Source organism: Eutrigla gurnardus (assembly GCF_963514095.1).
Source record: "Eutrigla gurnardus genome assembly, chromosome: 23".
NCBI classification, from domain to species: domain Eukaryota; kingdom Metazoa; phylum Chordata; class Actinopteri; order Perciformes; family Triglidae; genus Eutrigla; species Eutrigla gurnardus.
Genome location: NC_139934.1, coordinates 13001935 through 13020100, shown reverse-complemented (window position 1 = coordinate 13020100; position 18166 = coordinate 13001935). Strand labels below are relative to the sequence as shown.

The window sequence follows — 18166 nt, the reverse complement described above, 5'->3', positions numbered from 1 at the left end:
GTGAGAACAAATGAGAATATTTCACAAGACGAGGTGAGTCTAAAGACACCTTAACATCATTATTATTGTCATCAGATTGATGAGAAGCAACCATCCAGTCACACACACGCTGAGATGTGAGCTCAGACAGGACGCCGTTTGGTGTCTGGCGTATCTATGTTGGTGTCTACATGGAGGTAAGCCCCGCCTCTAGTGCCAGTGACGCGAATAGAAAACAAGTGACCCGCAGAAACGCTGGTTTTGGTATGAACAAGACAAAATGAAATGACACGCATGATGTCTAGGTTCACAGCTGCGTCCTGTAGGCTTTCAGAGCGTGACGTGGTGTTATATAAGGTGTGAACATACAGACGCAGCCTTAACAGCAGCCGCTCAGCTTTCTGTTGGTAAAGAGAGTCAGGATGTACTCACACCGTAAAGCTGAGAGTGTAATGGAAACATTTATCAAACAGTCACATACAACCAGCTGGTCTTCCAAGTCTGGACTTGTCATGAAGCCCTGGGACACCATGATGGTATCATTTCTATTAAAGCCAAGCATTGCAAAATCACGGAAACACATTTCTGCCAAGACAAGAAAAAAACCTGATAAAAGGTAAGGGCTGACACAATACTCATGATAAGTCATAAATATGAGACAGTTAGTTAAAACTAAAGAAAACTAAGAAATGTACTGGGCAGGACATTTTACAGAAGAAAAATAAACATGGTATCCACCAATATATCTGCAACAAACTAATATGCTGATATGACAATTTATTGGTCGACCTAGAAAGTATGGATTTAGAGTTTGGGGTACAAATTAAGAGAAGTTATATTTGAAGTTACTTTCGTGATTTTGACTTAAAAAGACAAAAACTCTGTATCTAAGAATAATTCAAATCAAAGAAATAAGTTAATATACTAATAATTGTAATTATGTTTGTATATTGTTTTTTTATCTATTTCACAACCTTGAATTCATTAGTCATAATGTGACTCACCATGAGTATCACAATCTTTGTCTTTGCTACCATCTGTCCTTGAAAGCAACTTAACAAACCACACAAAGTCACCTCGGGACTGTTATCTCAAAGATCCCCACCCTGTTTAATAAACCCACACTTTCACATCATCTTTCATTTTGTAATAGAATGTATTGCTGTGTGCCTTATAAGGGGAGAACATAAGTGGAGCACAGAACAAGTGTATCAATCCTCTGTGTGGATAAACGCCCTCTATGACGGGATCCACCGTGGACAGAAGCATGTTCATACTGGTGTGTGTGTGTGTGTGTGTGTGTGTGATAATACAGAACAGAGTGACAGGAAGGTGGGCCACTATACAAGCCAGGGCTGGAGGATTGCACATGCTGACTGCACCGTGAGTAATGTTAATGGAATTACAGCAGCTCCTTCAGTGCCAAGAAGACTGAAGCAGTCAGAGTTACAGCTCAAACACTAACAACGTATGATTGTTCTTCTTTGACTCCGTGACGTCACCATGACCCCTCATTGTATCTATCAAGAGGAGGAGACGTTCTTTAGACCAGGGCTAAGTAATGAACATCAAAGTGATAATCAAAAACAAGTCTCGTACTTAAAGACACCGTCTTCCTCTTGTTGATTTAAACAAATGCACCACTTGTTCCGCTACTTTGGCGGCCCATCTCCATCTCCACCCCTGAAACAACCTGCAGCTGTTTGCTTGAAGGAATGGACACAGAACCATGATAAATGGAGGAACTCCTCATCCTCTCTGTGTATTGACTTTATCAACACTGTAGTCCCTTTAACCTGCATTAATTCTAATGGCCATCAGGGGGCAACTCCTCTAATCCTATGACCCTACTTCTAGCTTGATTTATTATCACATTAAACATTGTAAACATTTTATGTTCTCAATCTGTAGTTTCAAGTCTTCTTCAATACAAAATGATGTTTATTTAGTAAATAATGGTACATTTAAATTCAAACAGACCATAAAGCCGGGGACACTGTCTTTTGATTGACAGGAAGCTACCACGGTGTTGTTGGATCAGTGTGTTTTCCATTTATGAATGTTAATTCTCACATTTGGCTCTAAAAATGTCATTCAGCATTCCGTCGGATACTTAGCTCCAACCTCTCGTGTCATTTATGGTGGCAAAAAAAAGTCTTCAAAACTGTAATCCACAAATCAGTGGCTGAATTTATTAATTAAAATTTTTTAAATGTATTGATTCAAAATAATTTTATATTTTTATTTTTGCACCACTAAACAGACACCTGGGTTGAGATATAACAGCACAGCAGCACTGGGCAGCATTATGAGCCCACCAATAAATGGGCCCACTAACAAGTTAATCTGGCCCTGGTGACGATGGGGGTCTCCAGCCCGGTGAGTCCTCTGATGGTGTGGATGATTATCCCTTCTTCGCCTGCACACCTTCCAGGAATGATCACTATTTCCTCCAACCGGGTCATTTATTTAGCACGCCTCTGGGCCGCCCGAGTTAAAACGATGCCACCACATAACAACCACATTGGCAGAATACAGACGCGGAAGTAATGAAGGAGCATCACCATATTTTACACTTCAACACAAACATATCACCCACCCTTCAATCATCACTATTCATTTATATTAAAACACCAAGCAAGGCGCGTTTTCATCACAACTTGAAACGAGAACCAAGAAAGAAGTTTCATATTAAAAGCCTCATCTTTTAGACGCAGTTAGGGTTGTTTACTTCCGTCCTTGTGTGTAAATAGTGGCGCACAGTAATAATGATGGAGTAACAAGTGAATCAATAATAGGTTATCTGATAGTGACACAAATGCTGCTTGGCGTATAGTGTCTTAAACTGAAGAACGGGGTGCGTCTGATCCCTCTAATGCCATTTTGCTCTGTGGCGTACATGACTTTGCCGAAAAGAAGAATGTTAACATTTCTGAATGGAGTTTGGCATCACTTTCTGTTCCCAAAGCTGTCAGTCGCTTAACACTTGGAGGCAACACGTTAAGGTGTATTTATCACGCACACACACAAAAACGCAGCCCATTTCCCCCCCGTATTTACAGGTGTAATAACAGTTACTTACCATTTCTTCGTACACTCTACCGTCAGTTCTTGGAAGGACGCAGCGAACTGGAACTTGGACGCTTTCTTTCCAGCGCGCTGGAGCCGCTTCCACACCGAAGTCATCGTCAACTCCTCAAATAAATCTCTCCGAGACGCGAAGAACCGATGTCCGGACGAAGGGAACCCGTATCCCCGCCACCTCGTCCCTCCGCTGGGACCTCAGACTGAGAAAGTCCACCTGCTTCACTGACAGCTCCACCGCGGCGGCGTGTGACTCCCTCCTCGCCGGGCGACAAAACAAACACACGCCTAGCTAGCTAGCATCAAGCTACACACGGTGGAGCCGGAAACGAGAGATTAGAACTTTCAAAATAAAACGTGGTTAAACGTAGGTTGTCTAAGGTGTGTAGAAAAGTCGGGCTTCATGTTTTATTTACCGATATAACGGTGTAAATGGTGCTCAAAATGTTTCGCTACACTGCCTGAATGAAAACCGGGGTAATACAAGTGTTTATTCATTCATCATTAAGTTGGCATCTAAGTTTAATTTGAAATGTTGAATCTGGCAATACTGGAAGTCGCTTATAAGATACAGAAAGTTATCAATTGAAGAATGTTAATACTAATGTAGTTTATCATTACGTAACATTTGGCCCATCCCACATGGTAAGACACTGATATTTATCATACTTTTTTTTTAAACGGAACATAATTTGTCAATACAGAAACAAAACCAAAAGGAAAATAACACTGGTTTCAACATTATACATACTTTTCAAAAACACATTTATGTGAAACTCAAGGGCCCCTGGTTCCCAGTAAAAGCGACAATAGAAAGCACATCATCATCATCATTGAGATGGCACATTAAACAAATCTGTATTTCTTCTTCCAAAGTGACAACTGTCCATGTTCAGTGATGAGATGTTAAATACCAGACCTCAACTAAGATTATTTACACATAGATCTTCCCATCTTAGATTATTGTAATTATTAATACATTTAATTATGAAATGCTATTCATTATGTTTGTATTAAAAAATAATTACTTTTTCATTTCTAAATTAATAATAATAACAATAATAATAATAATAATAATAATAATAATAATAATAATAATAATAATGTATAAAATATAAAACTGGAAAACTTAATTTTTAAAAACGTTTTACTTAATGGCCAATACTTCCTGTTTCGCAGTTTATTGTGGCTGACTTGACGCCAGGATCAGGATATACTTTACAAGTCACACAATGACTTCATAATCTGCAGGATCATCTAAACACAGTAATAATGGGATGTTGTTATGTGATGCTTTAACTGACGACACCTACGCATAGGAATAATGCAGTAATTCTGCAATAGAAATAACAGCCACTGGAGATCATTTTCAATTAGGTTACTTAGCTGATGAATAATAGATGCAAACAATGTCTCCCGGCCTAATTCAGCCTTCTTCAGATGATACAAAGGGTGCAATATGTAACAGGTGCAGGCCTGCGCAAACAGTCCTGAGATGAGCCAAACAGTGATTAGTGAGTTCCCATGAAGACGTGTTCAGGGCTGTTATCGAGGCCTGACTACAAAATAGAAATTACCTGTGAGCATGTCAGGGAAAGTTTCCCCATGTCATGAGTCCCCTCAGCTGGAGGGACTTTTCCAGTTTAGCCCCGAGTCTATTTATAATGCGGCGCCTAGCAGCTGGGAATATAATGTAGCCTGCGACACACACACAGATAAACACCGTGTTCACACCCTGAATGATCTCATATCAAACATTGATATTCTGGTTTCATACAGCGTCCTTATCATGTTTCCCGAATGGAAAGGACTTCCTTGGATGTACATGATGTTTACTTCTTGGTATAAGGCTTCTGCCTGTAAAATGTCTGATTTGATTTACACACTCACATTTGATGTATATTTGTTAATAGAAAAAATATGAATTACCCCTCTAGCCTACATGAGTGGAGGAATCGTGTCACTTTTGCAATCGGACCGGTTTCTGTTATTTCTGGTGTAATGCAGTGTAATAAGTTACTGTATATTTATGTAATTCCCAGAATTACAAAAAGAACAAAATCGAAGTGAATTCTTTCTTGAATCATATGCATGTGATGAGTCCAGTTTTCACAGGTCACATGATCATTTTATTTTCTGCTTGCAAATGAGTAGATCATTTTCTAGTTTGAAGTAAGCATTAGCCCTGATGCAGTACTTTTGGGGGTCTGAGAACTTGAGAACTGGGTCAGTCTCTGAATGTGTTCTTATCTGGTTCCAAACATTCAGTACGTATGAATGAATGAATGTTTACATTGGTCTTAGTAATCATACATCACAGACATATAGCTTTTGTTTTGGAGTTCCATAAGGAAGTTGTCTGGGTCCCCTGCTTTTCTCACTGCACATACTGATATTATCACACAGCACAATGATCATTCATTTCCACAGCATTCAGTTGCACTGTATGAATGTTAAACCACTTGACATGCCTTGTCTTGACTCTGCAAACAATGCATGGATGATTTATGACTACACACACTCCACATAGAAATAATTTCACTTACCGCTAGAAGAGATGAGCTGCAAAGTGTTTCTTCAAAGAATGTGAAGGGATCAAATCAGGGAGGAAATTAACTTTATTTCTATGGCGCCTTTCAAAACCAAATTTGGAAAGTGGCCTACGTAGCGCATTAAAATACTATACCACAAAACGTTTTTTCAAATGTGGCACTGAGTCAGTTGATCTGATACTGAGGGGAGTTAGTTCCAGTCGTAACCAGTAAAAGTATGATCTCAGGAATATTTTGGTTTGGTTAAGATATCAGAAATACATAACAAAGCCAAATCATGGAGGGCATTGAACAACATCAAAATATTATTAAGTGAATTTGTCCACTCTGAAAAAGACTGAAGAAATAATTTCTCTGAATTTAGTTGGAGAAGGGATTTCTTTTTGTTTGTTTGTGGTTTGTTTAGATTTTGGAAATATTTCTGAACAAATATTCTGTTCAATTGAAGTTGAGGTTTGCATCAAAAAGAACACTTATTTTTGCCAGGTTGTAAGTTAACTGACATACAAGTGGGTGTCATCGGCATAACATTAAAATATCTCCAGAAAAAATGGTATTAGACAACTCCCAGGTTATGTTCAACTATATGTTTTATTCCTATGGCAATGTTTTTTTTTAATTTGGGCTTTCTTCAGTATAAGTGCACGAAAAAAACACACATGACAAAAGGAAGAAACAAGCCAATGACTATGTTGTATCAGAGTATTGATCCCACAGCAGGACAAAGATTCAACAGATGTACTGCTTATAAAAAGACATACGTGCCACATGATCTGATCCCAGCACACGCTGTCCCAGTCTCACTCTGTTGCTAAGTGATTCATCCAGCTGCCGGACCCGTCCCTGGCGTTTCCGTTCTGAGACTGAACCTCCCTGTCAGTGCACCTCCATCCCTCCTCGTCTCCCAGCAGCTTACCCTGCAGGCTCGCTGGGAAGCAGCTGCATTTGGGCGAGTAAAAATAAAGTAAGAAGGAAGAGCGGAGGGGGGTCTCCACATGTGGGAATAGCAGTTTTTTAAAGTTGGTGTTTTGCCAACGCTCCACCATGGCGGGGTTGTGTTTATCTGAAACTATTCTGGGAATTGCATTTCCTCTCCTGTGGTTCAGTGACAGCTCTTGATTTGGCAATGAATGGATGTCGCTCATAAAACAGGGGATGTCCCTGCATATAGGAACCCAGCGGATAATAGACATAACATAACAGAGCAGCTTTGTTTTTAGCTTGGTCGTTTTTTTTTTATCAGTTTGGGGATTTATGGGAAAGGGGAGGGGGCCACGGTGGCAACTATGAGGTGAAGTCATTCCTAAACAATCCACTTCCTATTTGCAGGCCAGCCACCAGTTGGTGTGCATCCTGTTTTGGAGGTTTTCCAGGACATTGCGATGTAATTGAGTGCATACTTTGACCAGTATACAATGCTAATATGGACTGGCCACTCATAATCACCCATTATAGATTCTATGTCTATAGAACTCAAACTTGCATGGTATATTTATTTATATTTTACTCTGCATGCTCTGTTTTCTTTGTTTGTTTTTTTTTAACAACGCATACTCAAACATCTTAGAGAATAATACTCAAGCTCAAAAATCTGTCTTTCTAGGTAAGGATGACCATGTACTTGGGATCTATCTGCCAACGGTGGAGTAATCAGATCCCTGCCGATATCATGCCTCACAGTTCCATCTATGACCTTTGTAAATATAGCCTGGCTAAGCCAAACCACCTGTGAGCTGTCTGTCAGGAGCACAGAGAGGGCGACAGGCGGCGAGAGCATGCGCCACAATATTAATAAGGTCACATTGTGCTGCCCCTGCAGGCGTGATGCAACAGTCTACGGTATATCACATGTACGACCTTTGAGCAGACTCTACACGCCATGATGTACTACGGCATCATATGTCATTAAAGGACACAACGTGTGGTCGAAAGTGTTTTCCTTGTTGCAAGACTAATTGGGATGATTGCTAAAGTGGTACCAGATGGTTGCTAGGTGTTTGCGATGGTTTGGTAGGGTGTTGATGATGTCATCACTACCGTTATAATACTTCGGATGGGGCAAAATGGGCAAACTACATCCACCAGTATATCGTGAAACGTTGGCTATTTTAAATGCGTTGTGAATTAAAGCAAAACTACTTGGTTAGGTTTAGCAAAAGATTATGATAATAATAATAATATATTTTATTTATAGAGTGCTTTTCATGGCAGTAAAATTCACTTTGCAGTTCAAATACAGCTAAAAGTTGTTGTTTTTTTACAATAAACTACAAGCGATTCATTTCACATTACATGAGCCCGTTTAGTGCAGCTTTAAAGTGAGCAGTGATATGAGTAGCATGAGGCTAACAGTTGTTCTGTTGCCGTTAGCCGAGTCAAACGGTCCCCTGTTGAGGCACCGTGGTGTTGATCATGTGACCCGGTTGCGTCTCAATAGGCAGCATGCTAATGGGGACAACAGTTGTCGTGGTATTTGATACGGTGTGTGACCGGCTCTGAGGAGGCTCATGTGTCCGGTGACCAGCCATCACAAGGCTGCCATGACCATCAGCCTTCTCTGTGCCTCAGCACAGCGCGACAAACCGCTGACTGGAGGACAATGACGGCCTTCTACAGTGACTCAGCTGAAGTCAGAAGTCATATTCCAGAATGTCCTGCTTCCTCACTACAGGGAAGTAAAGAACCACCAAAACATATAGAAAAACCAACCAATCAGATGAGAAAGGAGAAGATATTTTGGGACAACAAATATGCATTTTAAGTTGTTATAGAGAGGTGAAGTCCCGCCCCCTTCCAGTGTCTCCCATGGGGATCTGATCTGTTTTTACTTCCGATTTCCTATATTTTTAAGTGGTTCTGGAAATGTTTAGTCTAACTGAGCAGAATGACAATGAGGGCACTCACTAGTGACTCAGCTGAAAACACAACACCAATAAAAAAAAACAACTGATGTTCCACCAGTTCCTGCTTTTTGACTAAGCCACGCCTCTTCTGACATAAATATGTACGGGGAGAGGAAGTACAAATATGTTTGTCAATTTTAAAGATAAATATGCACATCTGGAAAGTCACATTTTATCCCAGAAGAGTTGAAGTGTTAAAGTTCATAATTAGAAAGACTAAACACCCAAATGTTGCACTGATTTATAAATCTCAATGCTTTAACAGCTGCAACAAAGCAGTCGATGTAAAAAGAATGTTTAGACAAGATGCATAATAACACACTACTAAATATGGATCTCCAGCCTATAGCATAAAAATATACACTTGTAGAGACCTGGAGGTGAACAAGATTGATGACCTCATGCATGAGTAAAAGTGTGTGTGTGTGTGTGTGTGTGTGTGTGTGTGTGTGTGTGTGTGTGTGTGTGTGTGTGTGTGTGTGTGTGTGTGTGTGTGTGCATGTGTGTGTGTGTGTGTGTTGCCAGGGGGCGGGAGCTGGCAGTGCTGGGCACAAGACTCCTGGTAGCTCCGTGCCTTGTACAAACACAGCCATAGTAGGAGAACACACAACAAGCCTGTTGCTGCTCGATTAAAACACCTTCAGTTAGCGGTTCATTAAAGGAGCATTCACTCTGTAGCAAATACAGAACCAGGTCTGTGGAGAGGAGTGAGGGGGGTAATCAGGCAATCCTTCAATTTCTGTATTTCATCAGTGTAGTTCATTAGTTTTTGAAAAAGCTAAGGATGCTGGGATTTTCTGTCCACATATATGCAAAGCCACGCCCCTTCCAGTGGACCAACAAGGGGACCTTGTTATGTTAAAATATGCACGGCAGCAAAAGATCATTTTGCATGACAGGCATATTTGTTTAAAGTTTGTTGTAAAGTAAATAATTAGAAACACACCAGAGTGACCTGACATCTAAACACATTAATACCAACATAGCGGAGGAGAAACTTGATCAAATAAAGAATTCATGATGGACCCGTGTGTTTATCAAACCCATGCAGCCCATATCAATAATCTCAGTCTGTCCTCAGACCTGCACCCACATGAGCTAGTTGTGACACCTTGTGGTCAGTTGTTGTCCCTGCAACCAGGGACATACTTAAAGGGGACACATCAGACTGACAGACGCAGATAGAGACATAGTGAATGAGTTGGTGGAGACCAAAGCAGAGCAAAAAGAGAGTGAATGTGGACTCACGTTCATCCTGGATGGAGACACAACTCCAAATAAAGGCTGTTTGTCAACTGGTCTTTATAAGGATATTATAAATGTTGTGTTTTCAGCTTGTTCCGTTGCCCTGAAGCCCAAAAACAATCACACACAACAGCTGTAAGTCAGAAGCCGATGGGTTGTAGACGGTTTGGTGTCCGGCTGTGAAGCTCAGGTGGTTTTGGGAGTTGAGGATCTGGCTCTGTGTGGGAGGGCGGGACGGTCAACTCTAAAGGAGTGGAGGAGATGGTACAGATGGACTGGGAGTACTGGGGCTCCTCCTCGCTGTTGTCTTCCCACAGTGTCAGTTCACTGAGGTGGACTCCTTCCAGCTCTGCGTACTGTGGACCAGAGAAGAGCCTCATCACCGTGCAGACCCGGGGAACCTGCAGGAGTGTATCCTTGAAGGTAATGATCACCACCAGGCCCACCAGCAAGTAACCTGAGGAGAGGACATTTTATTTTAATTTAATGTCAATCTTCTGTAGTGTGGCCCTGAAAGCCCAACACACTGCAAATTAAGAAATCACATGCAAATGAAAAACATCTTCATCCACTTGGCCACATAGGTGACATCATTTAATTTGTGTCTATGTCTATTTTAGCTCTGTTTTGGTCTCCACCAACACCTGAAATCCTTTATTTTGCTGCTAAACGCTACACTATGTTCACCAGCTAGTCTCAAACTATGTCAGCTGCCTGCTGCTCCCATTACTCGCTATTATAATAAAAAATTATATACAAGGACATCTGGCTCTTACAAGTGGTGAGGACTTGAAGTGTGTCCGTGGCCGTTGGACCCCAGGTCCTCCCCAGAGAGTCTCCTCCCTGGCCGACGGTGCTCAAGATGACGAAGCAGAAGAAAAGAGCATCCAGGAAGCTCCAGTCGGGCTCCAGCTCACAAACCAGGAGGGCGGGAAGGAGGAAGAGGAGGAAGAGGACAAGCACGGAAAAGACGAGGACGTGGACGAAGGCTGCGCGGGCGTGGGTCAATCCCAAGTAAGTGTGCAGGTGGTGGAGGGGAGCGTGGGTGAGCAGCGGGAGGAGGAGGTTGGAGAGGAGGGTGAGGAGGAAGAGGGTGAGGGGGATCCCCAGGGTGCAGTAGAAGATACAGAAGAGCTTAGCTTCGTCTGATTTGGGGGTGTAGGAGTCAGAACCTGAGGAGGAAGAGAGGGGGGAGGTCTACGGAGGAGTTTAGCAAATACATGAATCAAAAAATAAAAATGTATGTTTAAGGTGGGATTTCAAACAGGCAGTATAAGGGCAGCCTCTTACCAGCGGTGGTCAGAGTGACGATGACGAAGTAGAGCGATGATGAGAAGTCGTAGCGTCTCTCATCAGCGTCGGCCTTCAGGACGCCGACGTCACTCTGGTGAGCAGCGAGAGTTTTCCCCAGCAGCTGGCTCAGCCTCCCCTCCTCCACACAGGGGTTCTCCTGCAGGAAGGAGCGGTGCAGCTCCTCCACCTGGGCTCTCAGCGCCTCCTCCACCGGCTTCTCCACGGCCGTGAACACCAGACCTCCCAGCAGGATGAAGAGCAGGTAGCTCAGCAGCAGGCAGGTGAACGCGTTGACCCGGCAGAACCGTCCCAGAGAGGAGACGAGCCGGGGCATCGTTGGTTCTGTTTCTCTCCGGACTGAAACCAGACACTCAACGCTAGATGGGCTTTAAATATTTAGAAAGGTAGAGCGGGTCACCATGGATGGATTACTGGGGGCCTAATGGGGCCAAAACCCAGGGGCCAAACGTGTCAGAGGCCTCCTGGACTTCCAACATTTTTTTTAAAATAAAAGGTTAAACAAATGAAATTTGATTGTTAATTCCATTTATATATCACTTCAAATAAAGGGTGAACTTGACAGCAGTTATAGGCTGCATTTCAAGTGGCCGTCTCAGTACAGGTATACTTAATGAAAGACAGAAAGTGTGAATAAAAAGGCACCCAAGTGTGCAAGATTAACACTTGTGCACAATAGAACATGCATCGCTGTCAGCTGCTCTTCATGATGTGGGACGTAACTGTACGTCCTCACACAGGGAGAACATGCAAACTCCACACAGAATGAACCCGAACCTCGCTAGTCTTTTAAAATGGACCTCCTTACTATTCTCAATGTATTAGCATTTCTATTTCTATATTTACTTTGAATGATATGCAGTATTTCATTGTAATAGATGACCCAGTCTGATGTTTTGTTTTGTTCCGTGTACGTATTTGTGTTTGTAAATGTATTTCCCAAAACAATAAAAACAAAGTTATAAAAAATACTACACAGAGAAAGTTTTATTCAGTGAAAACAGCAGCTATATACAAAGATGCAAACACACGGCAGCTTTACGTACCGGCAGTTTGCTCCTCAGTCCAAGTCCATGTGTTTCTCCCCAAGTCTCTGTCCTGGTGGCTGACTTTAGTCTGAGCTGCACAGATCACCACATGGTGCTGCAGGATTTAGTCACTGGACACGGTCGATGAGAAGCCCTTTTATCTTTTAAACACTACAAAATGCCAAAAACGTTCTCTGGCTTTAGCTTCTCAAATAATTTCTTCACATCATTTCAAAATATTTATTTGGCCTTTGGCTGGACACTACTTTCTGAACTTAATGTTTAATCTCACAAATATTTTAAAAATAACCAAATAATGAGAATAATGGTAAATTGTAGCCCTAAAATAATTATTATGCTCAATATCCATGGAAAAGGGGACAATATGCTAATGTTTTTTCGAGCTTGATAATAAACAGAATTCTAAACGATGAAAATATCATAAAAAAAGAGCAACTAAAGCTGAAAGTTAAGAATATGGGCGTGTTAATATGTGTAGCAGTCAAACCCTGCTGGGTGGTCGTTCAGTCTGAAGCTCATGTCTGAGACCGGGCTCCTCTAGAGAGGCAGATGAAGGGAGTAATGGGAACATGCCCAGCGGCGTACAGGTTTGCCCACCCTGCCGATGACGGGCAGTTTGTGGGCGTAGGCGCGTGGCGGGATGGCGGGAAGGGCTGGAGTCGGGGCGAAAGTGGTCTGGAAGGGCCGGCGGCCTTGGCAGCGGCGACCCATCTGCCGCCCGCCGATGAGGAAGGCGAACACTGGAATCCCCGTCTGAGGGGAGGTGAAGCGAGCTTTGGGGAAAACGTCCCGGGACAGACCCGCTGAACGCTGGGCCGACCGTGAGGACGATCTGGAGCGCTGCACGGAGGAAGAGGAGGAGGAAGAGGAGCGAGCCAGGGACCTGAAGAGAAAAGCAACAATCAGTACTCCGAACGCCACTAAGTGGAGTTGAGAAAGGTTGGATTCGTCTGCTTTACCTTCCTGGTCCGGTCGCCGCCAGGCTCGGTGGCGGCGGATCGGTGCGAGGACTCCCGTCTTGCCTGGGGCTGATGTTGAGGTTGGCAGTCAGCTGAGGCATCTTCCGGGTGGTGTCGGGGTTGGAGGCGGGGCCGGGAGGTTCCTTCCTGGCATCAGCGAGCTGGGACGGGGTGCAGGGAGGGTAGCTGCCGAACCCGGGCCCCGTACTAAACCTGACAGCCAGGCTGTCTCCAAAGAAGGAGTAGAGCTCACAGTACATGGCAGGGAGGGGCACCGGGGTCCACTCCTCCCAGGGACAGCCGGCCCCGCCAGCCTGAAGGTGGCTGGCGATTCCCAGGGCGGCTTCTGATATCGGCTCTGGAGGGGGGCTGAGTCCCGGGGAGCTCACCCTGAAACCCATAGCACCCACCACAGAGCCCGGCGGGCCGCTGGAGCCTCCCTCTGCTGGCTGAGACAGAGACAGAGCCTTCATCTTCAGCAGGCGCTCCACTGCCACCTGCAGGACACACAGAACAACTAACTCAGGGTGCAATAAATGAGGTGCTTCATGGTTTCCAGAGCAATGTTAAATAGGAACATGATGGGTCATTTCAATGGTTGCAGTACTGACCAGGATGGCTCCGTAGACCTTATGTCCATCTGCCTTCACCTGAGCGTTGGAAACAGAGTAGTCGTCCAGCACTGCCTGGAGGTTGGCCCAGTAGGCAGGAAGGTGTGGAAAGAGGACTCTCTCCACAGCCTGTTAGCAAAAACACACACAGCTTAATAGTGGAGGGAATTATAGGAGGCCCCATGATAGTTATTGTAATGTAATTATTATTTACTTATACTGGTACTCGGTATCGGCAAGTACTGACATGTAATGGCATCCCCAGTGTTGAATAAATACTTTAATTCTATTTGCAGAAATGTTGTATAATCTGAGATCCAGGATTCCCCTGATAACGTGAGACTACTTGTGATGCAGAAGAACTCACCTTCCATCCCAGAGCGTGAAGCCCCACCACCGCTCCATAGTGGGAGCAGAGGGGCCTCACTGGGTCAGACAGGACCTTTTGAAGCGACAGCAGGATCTGATGGTAGAGACCACTCACCAGATCACCGTGAGTCCTGCAGAGGAAATAGCACAATAATAAACGTACGTACGGAACCCTCACACCAGTCAAACAAACTGGGTTTGGACTCGGGGATCCAGCAGCGGTTTGCTCACCAGAAGATGTGGCTGAGGAGCAGGGCTGCGTAGTCCCGGAGGGTCCAGTGGTCGTTGAGCGGGTTGATGGAGGCGGCCAGCGGCTCCAGGATACAGTACATGACGCTGGAGACCAGGCTGCGCACGTATGAGCCCAGGTACAGGTAGGGGTTCTGGACCAGGCTCTTCACCATGTGGAGGAGCCTGTTGAGTTGCTCCAGATCGTGGCTTACCGACTTCACCTGGACAGAAACGGATGCACAATCAATAATTGGATTCATGTGATTGTGATGTTTTTTTACAGATTATTTTATATACATCTGCTTTATAAATAGGTTAGATTTTACATCTAAATTGAATTAAACAGGACATTTTGTTCCGTCTCCCTTTGTTTGGATTCTAGCTTTGTCTAAAGGTGAGCGGTGGTCTTCGTGGGACAAACCTACCCCACTGATGACATAAACAAAGTAAGGCAGGAGGGCAGCGATCTTGGAGTTGGACTGGAGGTCCAGCAGAGCCACCTGAAACACGCAGAGGACAAGTGTTGAGACATGGAGGACGTTTGTAGTTGTCCGGTCGGCCTGAATGTCTGCCTGGTGTCACCTTCATGAGGTGGGGGTCCTCTCCCAGGATGGCCCGAGTGATCTGCTGGTAGTACTTCAACAGGTCGTCGGACAGAGACTGCACTGCTGTGGGAACTGTGACAAATCAACAGTCAGTCGGACAGCCGGAACACTCCCTCTGGCAGCATTTATTGCAGCAAAAAGATAAATATCGTCATGGGAACAAGGTTTTTCCTGGCTCAAGATGAGACGGAGGTGGAACCGCCCTGATCATGTGTACAGAGGCTGATTTGTGATATTGGGCCAGTGTGTCTGGCGTGGCTGAGTCTTACCTGTCCCCTGAGGCTCCAGGTTGCCTTTCCCATCCAGGTAAGACACATTTACTGACAGGGGAAGAAAACAGCAGAAATTATTTGACCATACCTCCTGATTCATAAACCAGCATGAAGGATAGCTCTATAAATAGCCGATGAGAGTGCTGTGGGTCATACCTCGCACCATGGTCTCAGCACAGCCCTTGGGAATATTAGTGGCCAGAGCCAACTCCACCAGGTTGATGTCCCGATCCTCAATGAAGAACAGCTCTCCTTCTTTGGCTGAGCGGAAGGGAAGAGCGTCCTGAGCCCCGTAGCCACATATGGCCTGATGAACACACAGAGACAAAGAAGGTGGAGGCACCGATCACCGGAGCATCCTCATGTCATATCACAGTGACTGTTCACACCCGGAGGGACTATTGATGTGAGCATTACAACAGTCTCACCTCCACGTTGCTCCAGCGCAGAGCTCTGTTGAAGTCCTCCACTGTCAGCTTCCTCCTCTTGGCATGTCTCATGAACTGAGAGCTGCTCTGTGGGGGGGACAAAACAACACACAACCGTGTTCGCTCGAGTTACGTTTATGTACCAAACACACAGACATCGTAGCTGCAGAGAGATGTCAAACATGACGTTTGGGTGTGTGGTATTTCCAGTTTTATACTTTAAATTATAGACAAACATCACATTCAAAAACATCAATGGTATCATTTTTTCCTACATAAGGGGAACACCGGAAGGGGCGGGACTTGACCTCTATAGAGTGCCGAAGCGGAAGCAGGAAGTAACGGCGCCATGGGTCCTTTCGGAGCGAAAAAAATGAATGATGTTCAATGGACGGAAAATAATTATTATCTGATCCCCCGGTCGTTATGCCTTGGATTACACAAATGTTGTTTATAGGCTTAAATTATAATTTTCCATGTCAAGAGTTTGACCGTTTATTGTGCAATTCTTCAGTTAAAATTCATTGAGAAAACACAATGATAAAGACTACATGTTGTGTCGCGTATGTGACGTCACGTCATCGCCCTTTTCCCTCCCCATCGGCGAAGTTGAGGCTCTCCACATGACCCGACTTATAGTGGTTCTCCCCCCTTTCGATACTTTTATTCTGCCCTTGGAAAAAAGCGGTGAAGTGGAGCAGAGAAACAGCCATCTCGGCGGACTTCGGACTCGGCGGGTGGTGACGTATATCATTCGCGACGAGAACAGCGAGGAGCTGTAGTTCACAAAGCGGCTCACACAAAACCTAACTTTATCAAAACTCTTCGCGCTTAATTGTCGTCTTCTTTGCGTGAAAAATTTTCTTTAAATATCACAAAGAACATATGTGAAATCCATGGCACAATTCAAACGGGACCAGAAAATAATTTGTATCTACCCATTGAATCGCATTGATATTTTTTTGCTTTTGAGGACCCATGTCCCGGAAATGGAGGGGCGGGACTTCACCACTCTATAGTTCCTAATGTAAACAGCTGATGAAGTGTAGATTTTCTCACCAAAATGTATCTTTTGAGTACTAAACAAAGATAGCGTTTCGTGTCCAGGTGGTTGCTTCATGCTCAGAAGATTTTTGGTGGATTGACACTTAAATGTTTCAGTCCCTTCCAGACACCCAGGCAACACTGACCTGCGTCGCCTCCCGGAGCCGGTAACACACGTCCTCCGCCAGCAGAGCGGCCACATCGTCGCCGAGCTCCACGCCTGCACTCTCGGCCATGAGTTTGACGGAGTCCCGGGAAACCTCGGCGAAGCGGCGCTCCTCCCGGTCCGCCATGCTCACGGCGACGACTCGGAAACTGAGAAGGGGAAGCACCGGACGTTAACGCTTGCTGTGTCCGTTCATAAAGGCGTTCACATCTTCTTTAAACACGGAGACGGCGTGGAGGGCGACAGGTCTTTCAGCGTGGGCTTCCGTACACCAACGCTCCCACAGCTGTTTGACGTTCAGATTTAGACGATTGTATTAAAATTGAACCGTACTTGTTGATCAGCCATACCCCGAATTTACAACAGCACGTATTAGATTATTAGCAGGCCTTCACTTTTTGTGTACCGGTTATATGCTAGTGACAGGAAGACAAACCTTTTCAATTACCACCTTTTTCAATGGGAAGTTGCGCAGTGTCCAGGATGCTAACAACATGAACACTGGGTTCCGTCTATCAGCTGGAACAAACAACTTAAAAGCGACTACTGTGCAGTTATTTAATAGTTATTTTAACGCAAAAAAAGCAACCATTATTTAGTGCACAAAACTATGTTACTGTGCTGTTTCAGGTACATAAAATACAGTGAGGCAACGAAATAACGTTCCTAGCCCGAGCCATTATAGTACAGGTTGTAGCTAGCTGCAATCACATTAGACGTTGGTAGCTGAAATTAACCGTGTAACGACCGGAAATACGATGCAACATCTTTAATATGTTAACCAGAGTTTACCTTCTTAGTTAGAACGGCTGAGAGTTTGAGTATCATCCGAGTAAGAGGGAAAGTTTACATCAGCGGTGCTACTCTAAACACTACGCGCCCCCATTAACGGTAACAAGTTAGCAAGCACGCCAGGGAGACATCCGGCACACCCTTCAAAATAAAGCAGCCCTGGATAACTCAAATAGTGCGTCGGAGCTCTGGTTAAATATGATATACTAGGCAGATGTACAACTTCAAATACATTTAATATTTAATATAAAATATTTATGCAAGTGATGAAATTTGACTAAAATGCACAATATCCGGTTTCATTCTGACCAACTTTATTCTGGGTTACATGTCGATATTTTCCGTATACTAGTGACGCGCCAGGAGGAGAAGGCCAATGATTGGTCGATCGCATTGGGCGCTACAGATTGGTTGTTAGACTTGATAACCAGAGAAGTGGAATAACTTTGTAGCATATGAACGTCTGGTCAGTCTCACATGCACTTTGAGGGAGCCTCCTCAGCACCCTTACTTCCCACAGCCATGCCATGTGCATTAATACACATTTAAATCTTAATTGTATGTCT

General features: G+C 44.2%; 4 protein-coding genes across 10 annotated transcripts in view; 1 reads left to right on the top strand and 3 right to left on the bottom strand.

The window, feature by feature from the left end:
- The window catches only part of ehbp1l1a (EH domain binding protein 1-like 1a), a 38264-nt gene extending 34932 nt beyond the window's left edge, over positions 1-3332 (bottom strand). For all 6 annotated transcript variants that reach the window (XR_014596607.1, XM_084003156.1, XM_084003157.1 and 3 more), the window contains exon 1: positions 3062-3332. Coding sequence is in view for 5 of the 6 variants with exons in the window: in XM_084003156.1 (XP_083859282.1) it covers positions 3062-3165 (104 nt within the window). In the remaining variant the exon portion in view is untranslated. The remainder of the gene's footprint in view (positions 1-3061) is intronic.
- ecsit (ECSIT signaling integrator) overlaps positions 1-18166 on the top strand; it is a 380907-nt gene that overhangs the window by 283116 nt on the left and 79625 nt on the right. The gene's annotated exons all lie outside the window — the stretch shown is intronic.
- kcnk7 (potassium channel, subfamily K, member 7) lies at positions 9628-11390 on the bottom strand (the record flags this gene model as incomplete). Its single annotated transcript, XM_084003106.1, has 3 exons — positions 9628-10220; positions 10540-10935; positions 11054-11390. 3 exons carry the CDS (start codon positions 11388-11390, stop codon positions 9904-9906), a joined length of 1050 nt encoding a protein of 349 aa, XP_083859232.1. The 3' UTR covers positions 9628-9903.
- On the bottom strand, positions 12131-17729 carry taf6l (TAF6-like RNA polymerase II, p300/CBP-associated factor (PCAF)-associated factor). Its single transcript, XM_084003533.1, has 12 exons — positions 17601-17729; positions 16789-16957; positions 15599-15685; positions 15327-15477; positions 15168-15218; positions 14876-14970; positions 14719-14793; positions 14294-14514; positions 14061-14193; positions 13694-13822; positions 13083-13579; positions 12131-13006 (listed from the first exon to the last, which is right to left on the bottom strand). The coding sequence occupies exons 2-12, from the start codon at positions 16933-16935 to the stop codon at positions 12661-12663; spliced, it is 1932 nt and encodes a 643-aa protein (XP_083859659.1). The 5' UTR covers positions 16936-16957; positions 17601-17729; the 3' UTR covers positions 12131-12660.